Below are 15,197 nucleotides of genomic sequence, written 5' to 3' on the forward strand. Positions count from 1 at the left end.
GATGTGGCACATCTACACAAGGGAATACTACTCTGCAGGAAAAAAAAAAAAAAAAAAAAACAAAAAAAACAATGGGATCTTATCCTGTTTCTTATGCAGTACTTTGGAGGCTTCTATCCTGACATTTGCCTGACAAGTCTACTTGACACTTCATGGAACTATCACTTGTATGGTTGTTGAGGTTTGTTTTTGTTTTGTTTGTGGTTGTTGTTTTATAATTATTACCACAGAAATGCAAAGAAACGGCATTTTGTCAAGTTGCATGATTCACAATGAAATCACCTATGAGTGAGGCTTGATCAGCACCCTCTGGGATGCTTGCTGGACTGGCTGATGAGTAGTATTATAAAAAATCACACCAAGCTTGCTCAATACTGCTGTCAGCTTTGCATAGAACAATCAGAAATGCAACTGTAGCAGTGCTGAAAGGTAACGGGAGCTTCTGTGTGTGAGAGGCACTCACTAGACTGTGGGAGAGGGCACCTGGGCGTGCTTCAAGGCAGCATTTAAGTGGCCTGCCCCATGGTTTGCAATGTTAGAATCATCTAGAACATTGTCATGGGATGATATGATAGCATTCAGCCCCAAGCCTAGCTCAATTGGATTGGAATCTTTGTGTGTGTGTGTGTGTGTGTGTGTGTGTGTGTGTGTGTGTGTGTGTACACACTGCAGCTGTTGAGCCTGGGTGATTCTAATGGGTTGGTCAGGGCTGAACACTGCTGGTTGGAGCTTTCTCCCTATTCTGTTTTCTTTTTCTTTTTAATCTCTATAAATGTGGCCTTTTCTTTTCTCCTCACAGGTATGCTTTGAGGCTTTCAGATGAAGCCAACACATGAATTTTTCTAGCTAGTACCACCTGGAGCAAGGGGCCGGCTTCTTAGCCAAATATTGTTTCTCTGGAAACAAGTCAGGTGGCTGGGGACCCTCTGACCTTGATGGGACCATAGGCAGTCATCATGATGAAAAGTGAAAACCTGTCTATAACTATCCAGTGATTAAGAATCAGGGTAGAAAGCTGGGTGTGGTGGCGCACACCTTTAATCTCAGCACTCATGAGGCAGGGACAGGAAGGTCTCTGAGTTGGGGGCCAGCCTGGTCTGCAGATCGAGTTCTGGGATAGCCAGGGCTACACAGAGAGACCCTGTCTTGAAAAACAACAGGGTAGAAGTGCACTATAGTCCTGTGTCCCATCTACAGCTGGTTCTCGTGCATAGCAACCAGATCCAAAACAGGCTGTGTCTCCACAAATGAGCCCATTTCTGGCCACCCTAGTTAGAAGCTCTTGGAGAATTACACGGAATAGAAATTTCTAGCAAAGACCATGAACCAGGAGGACCCAAGGGCACTGAAGCTGCTGGGTCTGTAGTGCCCAAACAGTTGCATGCCCAAGAATCAGGGGCGAATGTGTCAAATGAAGAACCCATCAGCCTACCCACAGGCTGTGCAGCCAGCAGTTTTCTGCCTTAGATACACACTGGAATCCTGGCAGCTTGAAAAATGCTAGGGCTTGGGTCAAACTTCCAGAGAACTTATGATTTGGTTTGACTGCATATTAGTCATTTTTACTATAGCTGTGAGTGATAGTTTGAATGAGAAATGTCCCTCATAGGCTCATGTATTTGAACACTTGGCCCCTGGTGATGGCTCTCTTTAGGGGAGATCATGGCTCTAGTCGAAATGGTTTTCACTTATTTGATTGGTTTGAGGACAGTCTATGTGGAAAAGGAAGACGAGCTGGCTGATCACCCACGCGGTTCACTTTTCACGGGAACTGATTTTGTCATTTTTGTTTTCATTTTTAAGTTAACAAAAAGGAAAACAAGCAAGAAAGGAACTATTCTTACAGGATGGACATACTCAGTATGCTTTATATTAATAATGTCATCACGTCATTTAACTGTTACTCACCTTTACAGTCCAGACCGCCATGCCCAACTAAGAGGACTGCACATCACTGGGAGAGGCATTCACACAGCACATATCATGCCTTAGAGGAGCCTGACCGTGCTGCAGCCTGGCCAGTGTTAGCTGAATCAGTTCCCAGGGTCCCCCCACTTTACATGTGGTCTCGATGCACGGATCAACAACAGTTATGATGGGCCACAAGGCTCTTTTAACCGGTTTGTGTCCTGTTTAATCTATTAGTCCAGATATCCATCCCCACCCTCACCCCAGATGGTAAAAGTCCTTCGAGAAGGTGTGGAAGGAACCACATTGCTCTACGCTGTACTTGGTAACTTAGGAATCGGCTCTTGTAAGGCCGCCCTCTGCTATGTGAGCAAAGTGCAGGGGTCCTGGGCAGGGGTCACATCTAACATCCATCACCCATACCTGGGCCTCTCTATAAAAGATTACATCCAAGGCATATGAAATATCAGAACAGGTGTTGTAATTTAAGAAAAGCAGCACTCAAGAGAAAGATACCATGAGACAGGATTCCAGGATTCAAGCAGAGGTTTGTTTTTTGTTTTTTTTTTAAATTAGGGAAAGGTATCATTAAAAAGGGGAGAGGGGGAGACTGGCTTCCAGAGACAGGAGCTGCAGGAGAGAGGAAAGGGGAGAGAGGGGGAGAGCAAGAGTAGACCAGAGAGAGGGAGAGAACGAAAGAGAGAGGGAGGTGGACAGGGCCCTTTTAAAAGGGAACATAGGGAATAGGGGCAGGTGACTTCAGCTGAGGGCGTATCCTGTCAGAACCCCAAGGACAGGTCACTACAGATGCCTGAATACTAACAGCAGGTGTATCCATGGAGACAGGAAGCAGTGTCAGCCTTTTGGTGACGATGAGGATCTTTTGGAAGCACGTAACTGTTGTGATGTTTTCTCCATGTCTTGAATATACTATAAAGTGCTGAGTGGTACTCTCTCTCTCTTTATATTTTAAAGATTTATTTTTATTTTTTAAAAAAATAATGTGCATCTCTGTGTGTGTGTGTGTGTGTGTGTGTGTGTGTGTGTGTGTGTGTGTGTGTGTGTGCAGGTGGCCAGAGGTGCTGGGCCCTTGGAGCTGGGGTTACAGGCAGTTGTAACCTGATCAACATAAGTTCTAGGAGACAGACTTGGATCTTGTGCAAAAACAGTGCACACTCTTAAATGCTAAGCTTTCTCTCCAGCCTGAGTTTTAGGGGAGTGTTCAGGCCTGTGGATTGTATCCCAGCCATTCACGAGATAAAACATCGAGACAGCCATTCTTCACTGAGCTCATAACGTCTCTGAAACTAGTTTTTGAAGACAGAATACACAGTTTCCCTCTCTGCTACATCAGAGCTGGAGCCCAGTTGTACAGTGGGTCCCGTGACAAGTTATCTGTAACAACCATTTGAACCTGTTGAAATTTAATGCCTATGGTGAAATAAGAGGTAGAGAATTCTGCTGGGCTATGGTGGCACACACCTTTAATCCCAGCACTCGGGAGGCAGAAACAGGCAGATCCCTTAAATTTTAGGCCTGCTCTACAGTCTACAGAGTAAGTTTCAGGACAGCCAGTGCTAGGTACACAGAGTAATGCTGTCTTAAAAAACCAAAAGCCAAAAACCAAAAACCAAACAACAACAACAAAAAGAAGGAGGTAGATAATTATGTTTGTAGGTGAGTCCTTCCCAGAGTGACTAGTATTAAAGCCTTCATTATTGAATCCTGGCAGCTGGCTCAGCAGAGGGAGAGACTGACTGGAGTGACATGCATCTGCTGTGTTGTCCTGTTCCACTCCAGACATGGAGGATCTCACCTGATTTGAGCCTTTAACCTCGGCCGTCCAGACTCATGGGATAAAAATCAACCTTTTCTTTTTTTAACTCTCCTATTCTGTAGTATTGTGTTATTAGCGGCAGGAAGTGGGCCGATGACACCTATAACAGATAATTCAAGTTTGAGCATCTGACTAGAGAAATTCTAGGAGATTCTTAGATCTCCTTCACACACTGGGAACCTGAGTCCAAAGTCCTGCAGACCAAAGGCCTTGGGACTAGTCGGCACATCAGGGCAGGACATGCATGCCCATCTCACCATCCCACAGAGATAGACTTGGGGGGGGGGTGTCTGTCTTTCTCTTTCTTTTAAGACAGGGTCTCACTGTATGTTTCTGACTGGCCTGAGACTCACTAAGTGGACCAGGCTGGCCTTGAACTCAAACACAGAGACTTTCCTGTTCTGCCTTCCGAGTGCTGATATTAAAGGTGTGCCCCTCCTGTTTTTCTTCATTGGCACAACTGCCTGTAAGTTGCCCATGCTCCTATAAATAACCCTAATTAAATTCATTGTTTCACCATGCCACACTTGAATGGAATTATTTCTTTGGTCTGTTGTTGATGCCCTATCTGGAGTGAATAAACATTTATTTGTCTCCCCAGGAAATGTTCACACAAAACTTGGTACCAGTGCTGGTTGATTTTGGGTGGGTGGGTGGGGTCAGGTTGAGACAAGCTGGAGTTATCTGTGATCTTCATTGAGAAACGCTTCTGTCAGAGATTGCCTACTGACAAGTCTATAGGGCAGTTCTTGACTAATGATTGGTGTAAGAGGTCCTGGGTGGTATAAGAAAGCAGGCTGAGGAAGACAGGAAGCAACGGCTCCTCCACAGCCTCTGCGTTGGTTTCCACTTCCAGGTTCCTGCCCCACCGTCCTTTCATGATGGACAACAATTGTAAACAGAAACAAGCCCTTTCCTCCCCAAGCTGCTTTTGGTCATGGTAGTAACCTAAATAGGACAATCTCCAAACATGGGGTCCAACAGAACCAAAGATGAATTTGGCAAGATTTGTGTTGAGCCAGAATTTCTAAGGGGAGAAAAGAAAGGACAGAAAACCAAATTCAGTGCTTGTGAGACTCTGGATGCCTTTAAATACCGAGAAAAGTGGCTCAGGACAAAAAATACAAGCTTGGCCCCCACCCGCTGCCACATGGCATCAGGCAGGGCCAAAGACACTGAGACATCCCCCACCGCATCCCCACCCCTGCTGCCAGGCATCTTAGGAGGGGTTTAAGACTCTGGAGAGCCCCACCCCCACCCCAAGGTAGGCCAGGCACCATTGGGACGACCAAGTATTCGGCGGAGACATGGGAGAGAAGGAGAAGCAGAATGGCTTGTGCACCAGGCAGAACTGGACAACGGGGTGGTGAAGAACAGCCTGACCAGTAGTAGCCTGTACTGCCCCCTGAGGCCATAATGACATCCTGGGAAAGTTGACCCCGCCCCCTGCCTGGGCAGCAAGAGTAAGTAAGGATGCTGGAGAAGTTAAAAAGAGTCTTTCTCACCAGTTCAAGGCCAACTTAGACTACACTGTAATGTATCTCAGAAAACAAAAATAGCTTTTTTTCAAAAAAATGAAGACAAGATTATGTAAGAGAGTAAGTTGGGTGTGGTGGTGACCGTAGTACAAGCATGGGCAACTTTCCTAACAGGGACGTGCCCAGTGATGGATGGCCTGGGGCTCGTTCTTGCTCTGATGCTTGGCTTACCATGATCGTTAATTAACTCCTGTCAACTAGTTGTTCAGACAACACTTAATGTTAGAGGTTTGTGGCAAACACATTCCTGCCAGAGCCCTAACTGTGTGTGGCAGGAAGCCAACATATGGCTTGACTCTCACGAGTGGCAGGCAGGCAGTCACAGAGGACTAGTGTCACCAGATATCAGAGAGGCTTAAGCATCCCCCTACCCCAGGGGCTCATGTTGGCTGAGACGGGAAAGGAAAACTGTATTCAGGTCATCCCCTAGAAGAGTGACAGCTCCATCAAATACGTCAAATACAAGACAAGACTGAAGGACAGGCAGTACCAGTAAAAATACGGCACTCATTTCTGATGGCTGTGCTATATTTTAAGGCAAGTGTCACACATACACAAAACATCAAGAGATGAACATGTTAGAAAGATAGCAAGGAGACATTTCAGACAGTTGTAGTGGAATCCTTTCTCATTACACAATTCCTTCAACTCCTCCGGGAGCCAAACTCAGGGAGGCACTGCCTCCTCTTGTGGCCTTCAAGAGGAAGGTGCATGTCCGTCACAAAGAAACCCCTTCCTCCAGACCACAGTAGCATTCTTCACCGTAAGTCAGGTTGGAACCCCAGTGTCCAGCCAGTTCACTGTCCAGCCCCAATCACCACTTAATAAGATTCTTTAGAAACAGGAACATTGGGATATCAAAGTCATAATATGTAGTTTAGTTTCCCCTTACCCAAACTCAAACTTGCTTGGAGTTAAAAAACCACACAACACACATACACACACCCTGTACATAAAATATATGTAAATACTCGAGGAAAAGATTCACTGAAACTTAAAAAATACCAAATGCTCATTCGTAATCAACCAGTGGGATTGATGTCCCATTAAAAACAGTGTTGGCAACAAGGTCTGGCCACTCTCTACTCGGTACATGGTTGCCCTTGGCCCTGTAACAGAGTGGAGTGGTTTAAAGAGCTGGGCCTTCACACTTTGGGCTCTGTTCCTCATGGATCTTCCCTAGCCCCTCAGCACAGGCCTCATTTTAACATGGCCTCTGTCCCAAGTGTGCCGGACCCAGTGACATAAACAACACCAGGAAAGCAAGCGGACAGGTAGGGCCAGAGACTCAGGGGCTTAGTCGCCTATTATAGGTGGGTCGCACACCAGGGAAGAGACTGCATGGAATGTCATTCTGACTCTTCAGAATACAAGCTCTGTCCTGTTCGGGGCAGCTGCTCATACCAGCAGGCAGCCTCCACGGAGAAAGCTGTCTCCTGCATAAACTGGACGCTTACAGATGTTCGAACTTGGCTTCCAAGAAGCAAAATGGTAATTTTCCACAGATTTACAGTTTGCCCCACCAGATTGCAACGAAGCAGGTAAGAGGCAGGTAACATCAGACCTAGGACTTACCCACAGGTCACACACTGTGAAACCCGGCCTGCACAGAGCTCCCTGCACCCGGTTAGTGCACAGGTTTATTGGGGGAGTATATGATTTTGCTGCTCTGCAGCGCGTTAGGGAGGACCTAATTAAGCTTTAGTAACACACTGAGCAGACAATATGGGTCAGCAATGCAGGGACCACATTGCCCCTCTCAGAGAAAGAGGGCCTATGCCTACGGCCTGTGCCAAATCAGAATGGAAATAGACAGGAAGTGCTGGCTGAGGCCCCAGCCTCAGAAGGAGGCAGAGAAGTGCCTTGGGTCTTTAATGAGAACAATCCCATCTTGTCCTAATTAGGGTGCTCCCTCGTCCGTCATTCCCCTGACCTCAGAGTTGAAAGGGCATACTCAAGCTGTGCTCACCACCACTTGGAGTAAATCCTACAGTCCCTTGGAAGCCACCCAGACAGGTGGAGTACAGTTGTTTAACTTGAGTGCTGGCTTATCAGATTCCAGCCCAGTCTAAGAATCTGGGAACTTCTTCAATGTCTACTGTTGGTGAGACAGTGTGAATAACAATTATAAACCGCTCCAGTTGACCCAGAAAGCACCAGACGCAGAGTTAGTTGGGGACAATGGAGAATACGCCTGCATTCCCCTGACCTTTACCCCCAGGCCTCCAAGAACCTGGAGCCCTCCCACCAGGCCTGGCAGCTCAAGGGGGTTTCCAAATAGAGTAAGGATGTATCTATAGCTCCGTTGAGACATGGATGAAGACAAACGTCAGAGTGTTCTAGTCCTCAGTCATCAGTCCTGGCCCGGGAGCCCAATGGCTGTGCTCAGGGATCACCTCAAATCGGTGACTGGGCCAAAGCTTTGCTTGGGAGAAGTCTGTGAGGGCCATGCCCATGTCTAAATGATACGGCAGGCTACCGGCGTGGGTTGCTGGTAACTAGCAGGCTGGCCCAAGACCCAGCCCCATCACAGCACCGACTCCTTGGATTCTAGTTCTGGGGCAATGGCCGCAGAGCCTGCCGGATTCTGGTGTGTCACCAGAGGCGATGTCTCCTCCTCACACTTGCAATTGGGGATGACTTCCACCTTCACCTCTTGCAGCTCCTGCTCGCCTTTCTTCATCACCTTCTGATTCAGATGGTTGAGGATTCCGGCTCCCAGGGCATCCCCTTCGACATTCACCACAGTGGTAGTCCGGTCCCTGGTGGAAACAGGAAAGAAAAAGAACCGGTGTAATACCCAGAGTCATCAATGGGGGGCCCTATCGCAGGCAGGCTGGCAGCCACAGGGAGTCTTGTAGGGAGCGAATGAAGTCCTGAGCGGATGTGTATTGTCTGAACGGGCACAGCTGTGTCAAGGACTCCAATGGCTCAGACCATAGGAGTGGAAAAGCCTTCTCCATGTGAGGCCTCAGTAAGGATGGCAAAGCCTTCTCCTGGTTCATGTGAGGATGTTGACAGTATGTACAGAAAATACACACTGTAGCATACCACACACACACACACACACACAGAAAACACACTGTAGTGCAACACACACACACATACACATAACACACTTATGGCCTGGAGTCTGTTCTCTTGGAGACTACTGAGATTAGCTAAACTTGTCTCCTATTCAGCTGTGTACCATGAACTTGCCTCCCTGATCAACGGACTCTGGCTGACACGCTGAACTTCCTGGGTGCTGTGGCTTCTCCACCCAAGAGCATTGCTGTGCCTGTCTGCCTGTCCTTTCTTCATTTCCTCAGGACTCTCATCAGGCTACTCCCCGGAGCCCTGCTGGAAGTGGCTGTGCTCCTGGAGGGCACACCCCTAACAGATCTGCTCTAAATTGCTCCTCTTTGAGCAGCATTTACTCCTGGGAAAGTAACAGACTCTCGCTGTAGAAAATATTGGAAAAGAGAAGTTGAAGGCAGCAGACAAGCCACTTGTGCATATCCCACAGCTCTGGGAGTTGATCTGAGCAATGCAGTCTAGTTCCTTCCAGCCATGTTCCCGCACAGTTCTGTTACATGTCACAGGCCCCACTACAGAGAATACTGCATGCAACCGGGAGAAGAGAGTAGACATGGTTCTGAGTTAATTTTTCTTCCCATCGGTGTTACAGTACACTAGAACTTCAATCCTTGATGCCAACAGCATGTGTATTCCACGGTTGTGGGCAAGCATGTCATAGAAAATAACACCAGCTTTCCCGCGGCCTACTTAGCACAGGTTAGCTCAACATCTACTCCAGTCATTAGAGCTCAGAGAAGGTCCTATAGCAGGCCATTCTGAAGACAGGACAATATGATCTTCCCCAAAGCACTGGAGGACTGAAGTCGCAACCGCGCCTGGCTTGGGCACTCAGAGGCCTCTGCTGGGCATCCAGCAGGGTGCTATTTCCCTCCCCAGGTGAGCAGCTCTGACACACCTTCTCCAGACACAGGAGGCAGCTGGAAGGACAAGACAGGTGATCCCTACCATCGCTCTGTTCTTGCCCAGCCCAGGGATGGAGCTTCCTCTGATGAGATGTGTGGAGCACAGGAGCCTCTATTGGCGATTTCACCCCATCTCCACGAGAGCGCTCAGAACTCAGCACAGCTATTTTAAGTTGGAAAGCTTACCATTTCCAAGTACCACTGCAGACGGAGTGTCAGTCAGGTACCTGGAGTTAGCGTCTCTCAAACTGGCTGTGACCAGCCCAGCAGGACTGTTGTCCCATCTGCCCCATGTTCTGTGCACTGTACATATGCTCACTCATTTAGTCCTCACCCCAACCGGTGTGGCTTTAACCGTGACTACAAGAGCAGGCATGCAAAAGGGCCTGGGCGAGCTCTGCCTTTTCAGTATCATACCTTAGTCAACTTTTCTATAGAACAGTAGATTCATACCTGCCAAAGGTATCACAAGGCTCAAGCCATCAATATCCAGACACTCTTGTCTGTAAGGAACCCGAGGGTCAGCAGCCTGGTCATCTGCTTACCTAACATCTCCTGAGTTCATGCACAAGATGTTTTTGCATGCTCCCCTTGCATAGAAACCATTCCGGATATTTGCAGGCCAGGGCCAACCACTGCTCCGATCACATTACTTTACTCTGTTATCACCTGCATAGCCAATGGCACCTACTGAATACTACAAGCAAGTTCTGAATGGTCGTGTCTAATGTCATTCATGGATGTTCACAGGCTCTTAACTATTATATTGTTTACTTCCTTTTCTTTCTTACTTTTGCTTTTTTCGAGACAAGACTTCTCTGTGAAGCTTTGGAGCCTGTCCTGGAACTCACTCTGTAGTCCAAGCTGGCCTTGAACTCACAGAGATCTGCCTGCTTGTGCCTCCCAAGTGCTGGGATTAAAGGCATGTGCCACCATCTCCTGGTAACTGTTGACTTCTTATAGTTCTAAATATGGTTTTGCCTGCTTAACTATAAACTCTGTCCAAAGCAGGGATGGTTTTAAGTTTCTGCATGCTATATGCCTAGTAAAGCATCAAGTTCCCAGGGGCCTCAAGAGACTTCCTTTATTCCTGGATCTTGGTATCAGCTACTTACACAATCCAGTCCACAGCCAGGATCAGAGAGAGATAATCCGTGGACAATCCAATGGCCTCTAGGATAATGGCAATGGTGAGGACCCCTCCAGCTGGCACACCTGCTGCTCCAACACTGGATGCTGTGGCAGTCACTCTAGGGTACAGCAAAGCAAAGTCAGCCATGAATACAGAGCATGGAGGAGGTTCAGAGAATCACACAGCTTTGCAGCCAGGACTTATAAATAATAACTCTCTAGGTTAGTGGTTCTCAACCATCCTAACGCTGTGACCCTTTAATACAGTTCCTCATGTTGTTGTGATCCCCAACCATAAAATTATTTTTGTTACTACTTCATAACTGTAATTTCATTAGTATCATGAATCATAATGTAAGTATATGATAGACAGAACATTGGATAAATGACTCCTGTGAAAGGGTCATTTGTGACCCTCAGGTTGAGAACCACTGCTCTAGGTGTTTAAGCGATGATACATTTTTCAAGTACACTCAGACCTCATACCCTTTGTGTTCACAAATTAAACCAATCACAGATCCAAAACAGTAAAAACACACTGCTGCTACTCAACATCTATAAATCATTTTCTTCTTATTTTCTTAATGATGCGGTATTAACAACCACTTACATAGCACTTACATCATACTGAGTATATAAGTCATCTAGAAGTGATAAAGTATAGAGGAAAACACATACAAATTATAGATAAGACACTACTGATATGATTTGAACCTGAAATGTCCCCTACCTGCTCATGTTTTAACACTTGTTTCCCAGCTGATGGCTGTACTTTGAAGGCTGTAGAGTCTTTGGGAGGTGCGGCTTGGCTGGCCAAAGTAGTTAACTAGGAATCAGCCTTGACAGTTATACCTGCCCCCTGACCTGACATATATATATATATATATATATATATATATATATATATATATATATATATCCTTCCTGTCTGTCACCATGTAAACAAGTCCATCTCTACCACAATGGACTAAAATCTCTGTAAGCCAAGAGCCTTTTAAGATTTAAGTCTTTTAAGTCATTTCTGACAAATATTTTGTCATAGCAATGCAAAAACCAACTACTACAACTACCTCCTTGGAAAGGAGGTCCTTTGACCAACACTCCTGTGACAGATGGTTAGTTTGCTTGAATCGGGAAACACCTAGAACCTTAGTGAGGCACACTTCTGGATGTCTTTGTGGGGACATTTCTAGAAAGGGTTAACTGGGATGGGAAGACTCATCCTAAAGTTGGGGAGCACCATCCATAGGCAGGAATCCTGGACTGCATAAAAAAGGCAAAATGAGAATGCCAGCTGAATGACAGCACACATCTCTCTGTGTCCTGACCCACCCAGATGTGAACAGATAGCTTTACACTCGAACTTCCATACCTTCCTACAACAATGGACTGTATCCCCTCAAACCATAAGCCAAGATACAGCTTTCCTCCCTATGTTGCTTTCTGTCAGGCATTCTGTCCCAGTAGCAAGAAAACTAATACAGCCCCAAGATACTGAGGGATGAGGGTGATGAATTTCCACTATCTTACAAAGGAGATACTAAATAATGGTGAGATTGGTTTTTCAAAGGAAATCACAAAATAGTTTTAAGTGAGGCCTAGAGATGTAGGAAAGAATAACGCTCACAGAATGGTGAAAATCTGTCCTGCATTCAGGTCCACACTGTTGAGCTGAGCGATGAACACTGCGGCCACACACTGGAAGATGGCTGCCCCATCCATGTTCACTGTGGCCCCGATGGGGAGGATGAACCTGCTGATCCTCTTGTCTACGCCGTTGTTCTCTTCAATGCACTTCATCATAGATGGAAGTGTTGCCGAGCTAGGGATGAACAAAATAACCAGGCATGAAAAGCAGTCCTTTCCAGTCAGGACTTAGAATACATCATGAGCAGCATCCTAGCAAGTTTCTGGTCCTCTTCCCTTGAAATAAGGAGGACAGCAGACTTCTTTCAAAGTTTCCAGTGTAACACAAGGCTTTATCAAGCCCCATAGGATTCAGACATGACTTCCAGGATCCACTTATTTATGTAGATTCAGTCAAGAGCTGTATCTTGCCTCAGTACAAAATGTTCCCAGAAGAGCCACCAACCTCTCCTGGCTCTGTGCCCATATGAGTCTGAGTAGCCAAGGCAGTTCCCAAGCCCACTAACCTGGAACAGGTAGCAAAAGCCGTTGCGAATGGTGTGAGGAGGCCCAGGAGGAATTTGAATGGGTTTTTTCGTGTAAAAGCAAAATAGATGAGAGGCAGAACAATTCCTCCATGAATGACATGGCCCAGAATAGAGGCGAAGATGTATTTTCCAAGGCTGGTCACAAGCGTGATGATGTCCTTCATTTCTACAATCTTGCTTCCGATCAGGAAGGTGATGCCTATAGGAACGTACCTAGGTTATAAGCACAGACAGTCATCAGGGAAGTGTTGAGGAGGGGCTGGGAGATGCCGGGTCTCCCAAAACAGCAACTTTCAACTGGGTTATTTTCATCTCTGCATAGAGTTACTCTAAAAACAGGAACCGATTGGCTGACCTCCCCCCTTTTCTCTTTTTTAATATGTAGGTTGTATGACTGAGTGAAATGAAGACAGTCACCCAATGGGTGAGTACATTTGCACGCGTAGACTGCTTTCCTTTGATATATACATACTTTCTTTCAGTTGTCTTTTTCTCCTCTCCTCTTCTCCTTCCCCTTTCCTTCCTTTTAGACAAGGTCTCACTACATAGTCCAGGTTAGCCTGGAGCTTTCTACCTTCCTGCCTCCACTTCCTGAGGGCTGAGTTTACAGGCATGTGCCATTACATCTGGCTCTACATCTGTTCTTCACCGATGGATTGTTACCAACTACATGGCAAATTAAAGGTCTTGAGACTACAAACCTGACTTTCAGCTTTGCTCAGACCTGTTCTGGGAACTCAGAAAGACGAGAATTCCACAGAACGCTGTGATACAAAATGGAACATAGCCCAGGGCTTCTGTGAAGTTTTACATTCTTTTTGGTTTTGAAGACATGATTCCGTGGGAAAAACTCATTAACAATGATGCTCTGGGAACACTGCCAGACAGTGAGTTTGTTTTGTTTTGTGAGAAAAGGAATACATTCTAGAAACTACAAAGAACAAAAATCAGTTCTGTAAATTTAATATCAAGTCAGTAGTAATCCTACAACTGTTTTAATCTATAAATTTTAATTTATACTTAATAATGCCTCCCAGTTCAGATTTCAAGGGGCACAGATTGGTGAGCAGTGTGAAGTCTCTCATGTCAGCCCCTGAGTACCCAATGGAAGGGGCCAGTGACTGGCAGGAATGCATTTAAGTCTGAATTTATTTATGTACACTCCACATTACCAAGGTATTTTCATATCAGTATGTAGAAAGCTGCCTTTTCTTGTGATGGAATACACATACAATTTAGCATTTAAGCCATCCTTATGTGTAGAGTTGATCGTCACTAAGTATACTGGACTTGTGGGGCAACGGTCACCACCACCCAGACCAAGAGTATTTCCATCATTCGAGAGTGAAGCTCTGTTCTCATTGAATTGTGGCTCCCATGCCCTCTACCCCAACCAGCCTATGGCATACAAAAGCAGAACACACATTCTGTCTTTCTGTGACCCTGTTTCATTAGACTTTAAGATTCTTCCATGTTGTAGTGTAGAGCAGAATATCATTTTTATAGAACTCCATTTTATTTATCCACATTTGTTTAACCCCATTTTGTTTATCCACCTGCCTACTACTGATAAACATTGGGGCTGTTTCTGACCTTCATCCCTTCTTTCTTTTTCAAAGTAGCCAAGGCTGTTCTTGAACTCCTGATCCTCTTCCCTCTGCCTATCATGGGCTGGGATTACAAGCATGCAGAGCTCACAGCCTTGTTTCTAGTATTTCCTCAGGACAAAAGTTTTCTTCTTAGGTTTTCGTCTCTGGAAACACACCTGTAGGTGCACACGTGCCTGTGCTCTCTAGGTCAAGACATAAAGCAGGGGCTCTGCTGACCTGGAGGTGTGCACATTTTAAACATTAATAAATGGTGCTGAATTGTTCTCTGAAGTGTCTGTGTTGGTTCCCACTCCCACCAATAGTCTAGAGGGAAGCCATCCACCAGTGGCCAGCAAGGGAGGGTTATTTTTTCTCTTAGGGGACTTTTGGAAATGTCAGAAAGACAGTTTCATCGTCACAACTTTGAGGGTCAGCCCTAGAGGTCAAAAGTACCTATTCTCATCAATTCCTGACAAAGCCAACTTGCTATTTCTTGGTTTTGAACTGGTACCCCTAAGGGTGTGTAGTACTCATGCTAGCTTTCCCTTCTGTGAACTGCCTGCTTGCATACCTGTCCATTCTCTTCACGGTTTAAACACACTGTTTTCAGTAGTGAGGACACTTAAGTGGGATGTGGTAAAACAGGTCTGCCAGTAGTTGGGAGATTCAAGAGTTCTAGATCATCCTTGGCTGCATAGCAAGTTCAAGGCCAGCCTGGGGCTACATGAGACCCTACCTCAAAAAACAAAACAAAACAAAACAAAGAACAAACCACAGTTCTCCCCCCCAGAACAAGGACAGTCAAGTGAAATGCCATGTTTGCTGTGATAGTTGGACTATGTGATTTTTACACTGAGCAAGAGAAATGCCACTGAAATGCCACTGGACTTGTTTCAGCTTTAAATGTCTGTCAGTCTTACATTTCTCCTAAAACCAGTCCAAGTGGAATTTAAGTCATCAGAGAGAGGAAAGTTCTGGGATTATAGTGGTCGACGATAAGAAATACTGTATATGTGAAAGCATAAACTAGTTTTTTA

General features: G+C 45.9%; 1 protein-coding gene across 1 annotated transcript in view; it reads right to left on the reverse strand.

The window, feature by feature from the left end:
• Nucleotides 1-5,790: 5,790 nt before the first annotated feature.
• Slc1a4 (solute carrier family 1 member 4) overlaps nucleotides 5,791-15,197 on the reverse strand; it is a 29,166-nt gene continuing 19,759 nt past the window's right edge. The window contains exons 5-8 of the mRNA XM_051200492.1: nucleotides 12,551-12,784; nucleotides 12,025-12,219; nucleotides 10,382-10,516; nucleotides 5,791-8,045 (exon numbers count right to left, since the gene is read on the reverse strand). Coding sequence (XP_051056449.1) covers nucleotides 7,811-8,045; nucleotides 10,382-10,516; nucleotides 12,025-12,219; nucleotides 12,551-12,784 — 799 coding nt within the window. The 3' untranslated portion in view covers nucleotides 5,791-7,810. The remainder of the gene's footprint in view (nucleotides 8,046-10,381; nucleotides 10,517-12,024; nucleotides 12,220-12,550; nucleotides 12,785-15,197) is intronic.

Source organism: Phodopus roborovskii, unplaced genomic scaffold, assembly GCF_943737965.1.
Source record: "Phodopus roborovskii unplaced genomic scaffold, PHOROB, whole genome shotgun sequence".
Taxonomy (NCBI): domain Eukaryota; kingdom Metazoa; phylum Chordata; class Mammalia; order Rodentia; family Cricetidae; genus Phodopus; species Phodopus roborovskii.